We start from the raw sequence: 5,485 nt of genomic DNA, 5'->3' as shown, positions 1-5,485 counted from the left end.
ACGTTTGGTTCACTTAGGTTTGGTGTTTATTATGTTTTAAGTGAGATATACATGTACCATATGTGCTGGTAAGTGGTAACTGGTGAGATATGATAATATAGTCATTTTAGTTATGCTTATGACCCAAAAGTCATCACAAGTTATAAACGTATAGCATCCTATTTCTTGACAGAAAGACAATTAAACCCAACCTTCTCTAGGCCTCTAATTCCACCCAAAACATTTAAAAAGGAAAACACAAATAATCCCACAAACAGAGAATTTTAAGAAAATAGTTTTAATACAAATATGTAGCCACATACCCATGGTGCATATAACAAAACCTCTAGAACTGAATATCCAAACCGAGTACAGACGTAACAAGCATGGAAACAAAATTCAAAGCGTTCATTCTACAATCTGATTATATCGAACGAAAAAAGAGAGAAAATCCAGTAAAAGCTGAATTACCTCCATAATTATCGAGACAGGATGACGATCATCACAATAATTTCCTTTAAAATTAAGTCGAATTTCTCCCAGTGAGTGATTGCGATTCCTTCAATACGCGGTTTAATTTACGGGTTCTTTGATTTGAATAGACGTCTTTGCCAAGCTTGCTTCAAGTTCATTCAACTCATCCAAATCTAGATCATCATCGTCGTCGTCGTCATCATCATCGTTGATCTCAGAATTCCCGACTTCAGAAACAGCAGCCCCATTTGATGATGTACTTGGTCCTCCTGCAGATGAACTTTCTTGTGCCTGAAATGCCAAAATCAACATTCACAATAAGTTTCAACTAAAAAAGAAAACAAATATATTAATGCATTATCGAATAAATATATCACCTTTTGGGAGGTATTATCAGTTTCAGGTTCTTCTTCTCTGTTGTACTTCTCATATGCTTCAGCATCATCCACAAACACACTAGCATCAGAAAGAAACAACTCGCGCCCACTGCATTACCAAAAACAAAATTGAAAACAAAATATATAAAAAAATATCAATACATGTTCAGCCAAAAATGTCAACATGTATACCAAAATAGAGTAATAGTGGCCAAAAAAGATGAATATAACAAGTCAAAACAGGTAAGTTTTATTATGGGTTGAAACAGGTCGAGTCAGGTTGACCAAAAACACGCTTTGGTCATTCTTAGCCACTAACAAAAAATGGGTCATAATTGCCACCCATAAAATACAAGACAAACCTCATTCGATCATTCTTAGCCCTCTCGGCTCTCTGAGCAGCCAAACCAGCTTCTCTTTCATCCACTTTCTTCTTCTTCCAGTTCATAAAGAGCTCAGTAGTCATAGGAGTTGTTGTTTTCACCTTAGCACGCTGCATGTATTAAGTAAATAGCACGTGATTGTAAGAGTTATTGGGTTTCAATAGAGACGTTGATAAAGCAGCTAAAGGTTACAGGAGTAAATAACATAATAACAGATACTTTACAAAGGAAATTGCATACAAAGGTAACCACTTTAATTTAATTTCTGTTTTGAGTAAACATCTTTCTTTAGTCAAGAAAACCTATTGTACTTTTCGGAAAGTTTAATTTTTAGGGTGAATGAATACTAGAGCTGTAAAGGAGCCGAGCCAGGGTAGGCTCGGACTCATCTTGTTTATAGCCCTACAAACTGAGTCAAAAGGCTGCACTCGAGCTCAGCGCGTTATAACCTCAATCCAGCGCGTGGCTCGTCGAGCTGGCACTTTATTTTTCAAAACTTTTACAATCTTTATACACATATCAATGTATATTTATAACAAAAAAATAATATTTGTTACATAGACGTAATGCAAAATTTATAAACTACAAAATTTATAATTTATTTATAACAAAATTTGGATTACAACTTAAATACATTAAAATTTGGCCTTTACTTTTAAACGAGCTAAACAAGGACTGTCAATATTTTTTCATCAAAATATGTCATACACTCATACGACTTTAGGTTGCAAATATAAACGTGCCAACCTTGGCTCAGACGGTTACAGGCCAAGCCGGCTCGACTAAGCATGTTTGTAAACGAGCTGATTTTGATCGAGCAGCGAGCTTTTTGAACAGCCCTAATCTATACAGGTTACCAAGTTTAAAATGATGACTTGGAAGATATGAGATGGTAAGTTTGAACACATTTATTTTTCTAATAGGGTTACCTATAAACTCAGGTAACCCAAAGAAAAAAAACTACTTGGGTGAAACTGAGAGCAATAATCACCTGATCCTCAATCTCATCCTCAATGGCTAATTTGTTAGCCTCTTCTTCTAAAAGTGCCTTCATTTGTGATTTCAAGATGTATCCCGGAGGCAAAGCATGTCTGTAAAGACATTCTTTATTCCCGTTTGGACAAACCCAAAACCAACCATATTGCTTTTTCTCCACTGCTTCAAGAAAGTGTTTGCAAACCTTTTTGAAGAAAATAATTAATCAAATGAGAGAGAATAACATGGAGGGTTAAAAAATAACAGATCAAGAGTATACAATGTCGGTTGGTTTATTCTGGTTGTACTCTTTTCCTTTTGATGCCACAACTTTTTCCAATGTCTCGAGATCCCAGTCCTCCATTGTTTCTAAGATTTCACATTAAAATTTGATCATCAAGTCACATGAACAATAAAGTAACCAAACAAATAGAATGAAAGAATAAAACGTTGATGTGTCACCTTCATCACGCTTATCGCTGAATATGTCAATCTTCTCACCCTTCCTCTGAACATTCAAATCATGAGAAAACTTACATTTGAAACCTTTTGCACACTGACCAGCCTTGAAAAATTCACATAATATAGACTTTGGATCCACCCCTGGTTAGAACCACAGCATATGAGATGATAAAACCATTTTGGCAAACAAAGCTTCATTTTATACACATGTTAGTTACATGTTTTCAATTGCTATCATGACAATATAATGAAAAAGAACAAATTTAAGTCAACCAAATAGATGGCTTTATGCTATAACTGAAACAATTCAACATATATTGATCCTTTTGACCATAGGTTCGAGATAACATTAAACTTTTGTAGAATCGGATAGTGAAAAAAAAAATAATACATTTTGATGCATCAGTGTGTGTATGCATCGTATAGCAATAGTGAAAAATAACCACATATAAACAAATTGATCTCACTTTCATATGCATCAAACCAAGATTTTCAATAATGTATTATATAGCAAAATGTTAGAGCATAACAACATATGTTATAAAATTATCTCACTATCATATGCATTAAACCAATTTGTTCAATAATGTAAGACATAATCTTTGCAATTCATAAGTTATAAACATATTGAAACTACCGGCTCCTATGTTGAACTAGCAACCAAATAGATGGCTTTATGTTATAACTGGAACAATTCACAAATATAGACACTATCAACCTTCAAGATAGCATTAACATTTTGTAGTATCAAGTAATTACAAAGATACAAATTCATACATCAAATAATGTACATCTTGTAAAGCAAGATTTGAAAAGTAACCACGTATGTTTAAAAACTAGCTATCACTTCTATGTAATCAAACCAGTAAGTTCAATAATGTACAGACTACAGACATATTTGAAATCAGTAGATCAAATGCTGATCAATGCATGGCATGAATAACCAATTCATAAGTCATCTCAAAGAGATCCAAACAGACTAACATTCATTTTGATGTGAAAAATAGCGTCCTTCAGACATGCTAATCATTATGTTCAATAATGGTTACAAAGTAGCAAAGTTATCTAAAACATCCAAATCTCAAAGACCCAAACCAACTATAAGATTGACACACAAATAAACTGCATTATTTCAATATAAACTTAAAGTTTTCAATATAAACAGAAATATAATAATAACCAATACAAAACCTACCAACAGGTACTTTAATTAATATACAACTTTTTGAAAAAAGTTCAAAAAAAGCAAGACAAGGCAAATTGCCCGAAGCAAGCCTGTGCTTTTTTAATCCATCGCAGATATAAACGAACCGATCTCACTTTCATATGCATCAAACCCAGACTTTCAATAATGTATTATACAGCAAAAAGTGAAACATAACAACATATGTTAAAAAATTATCTCAGTTTCACATGCATCAAACCAATATGTTCAATAATGCACACACATAATCTTCTCAATTCACAAGTTATAAATTTATATATAGTAACCTAAAACCTTGCATGTGTCTAATAGGTGAAAACTGTCCAATTCAAACATGTACATGCAAATCAAATCAAATGATTATTCAGATAATGATAATAATAATTATAATAATAATAATAATAATAACCCTACCAACAAGTACTTTAATATATGAATATAAAAAAAATGTAATAAAAAAGCAAGAGAAGTCAAATTGCTCGAAGCCTATGCTTTTTTGAATCCAATCATAGATATAAACAAACTGCTCTGACTTTCATATGCATCAAACCAATATGTTGCATAACGTAAACACATAATCTTCTCAATTCACAAATTATAAATATAAATATAGTAACCTAAAACCTTGCATATGCATAAGAGGTGAAAACTGTCCAATAATCAGATGATAATAATAATAACAACGTACCAACAGGTACTTTAGGTTGAACAACAGCAATCTTAAACAAGTCATTCAATTCCTTCTCTCTAGCTTTCTCTTCTTCCTTCTTTTTCTGCAAATAAAAACAATCAAAATCAATTTAATAATAATAATAATAATAAAACCCTAGAAAGGCTAATAATAATAATGGCACCTTGGCAGCTAGTTTGGACGGATCAGGTTTGGGGATAACATTCTGCTGCAGCGATTGAACGTATTTCTGAACGTTTTTACTCTTGTTTTTGTTCTTCAGCCCAAATGTTTTGTCTTCCACTACCTTCTGCTTCTTTGCTACTTCAGCTTTCGATTGCTTTGGCGGCATCTTCTTCTTCCGATTAGACGAATTGAATCGTTAGATGGTGTGTTTGTGGTCGTAATCGAACCAATTGAATCCTATGATTGGATTGGATTGGATTGGATTGATGATGAAGTGATTGATTCAGGTGATTTATTATTATTAGGGTTTTATCGGTTGGCGATGATACAAGAAGAACAAGTAGTGGAGGTGACTGCTGCCGAAGGGGGGTGCTTGTTTGGTTTTGATTTGGGCAAATATTGGTTATTTAGTTTTTTTTTTATAAAAATGACAATTTTTAATGATTCGGTTTGTTACGGTATCAGTATGATTCGTAATGATAATGGACTGACGGATCTTTTTAGAGATGCAACCACCAGAAAGTTAAGTCGTAATTTAAAATGATTCTAATTAACTTGTAGCTTTTCTTTTTAGGTTTTTGTCTTTTTAAGACCAGTTGGAATTGTGTATTCTACCGTTAGGGTGTTAGGGTGTTCGTTGACGATAATGTCGGCGGAGCGTTATGGTGTTCCACGTCGGAAAGTCACAACCTACTCACCATGACGTCCATACTTTATACCCTTCTACAACCATTCACATAATGGTGGATCGGATAACGCTTCTCTGGCGCGTTGT

At 33.4% G+C, this 5,485-nt stretch overlaps 1 protein-coding gene across 1 annotated transcript; it reads right to left on the bottom strand.

The window, feature by feature from the left end:
- Positions 1-238: 238 nt before the first annotated feature.
- Positions 239-4,954, bottom strand: LOC143637611 (zinc finger CCCH domain-containing protein 11-like). Its single transcript, XM_077104960.1, has 8 exons — positions 4,709-4,954; positions 4,543-4,627; positions 2,651-2,791; positions 2,469-2,557; positions 2,205-2,393; positions 1,193-1,323; positions 831-939; positions 239-744 (listed from the first exon to the last, which is right to left on the bottom strand). Exons 1-8 carry the CDS (start codon positions 4,874-4,876, stop codon positions 553-555), a joined length of 1,104 nt encoding a protein of 367 aa, XP_076961075.1. The 5' UTR covers positions 4,877-4,954; the 3' UTR covers positions 239-552.
- Between the last annotated feature and the right edge of the window lie 531 nt (positions 4,955-5,485).

Source organism: Bidens hawaiensis, unplaced genomic scaffold (genome assembly GCF_021521415.1).
Source record: "Bidens hawaiensis isolate Kalapana, Puna unplaced genomic scaffold, B.hawaiensis_p1.1 tig00008374_1, whole genome shotgun sequence".
NCBI lineage: Eukaryota > Viridiplantae > Streptophyta > Magnoliopsida > Asterales > Asteraceae > Bidens > Bidens hawaiensis.
The sequence above is the reverse complement of the archived record's forward strand: the minus strand, read 5'-3'. Positions and strand labels throughout refer to the sequence as shown.

Excerpts from the sequence above, each read along its gene's own strand:
- LOC143637611 (XM_077104960.1), bottom strand. The coding sequence starts at position 4,876 with ATGCCGCCAAAGCAATCGAAAGCTGAAGTAGCAAAGAAGCAGAAGGTA. Across the intron at positions 2,558-2,650 it reads CAGCGATAAGCGTGATGAAG|AAACAATGGAGGACTGGGAT; the intron begins GTGACACATCAA and ends GTGAAATCTTAG. Across the intron at positions 1,324-2,204 it reads AGGATGAGATTGAGGATCAG|CGTGCTAAGGTGAAAACAAC; the intron begins GTGATTATTGCT and ends TAATACATGCAG.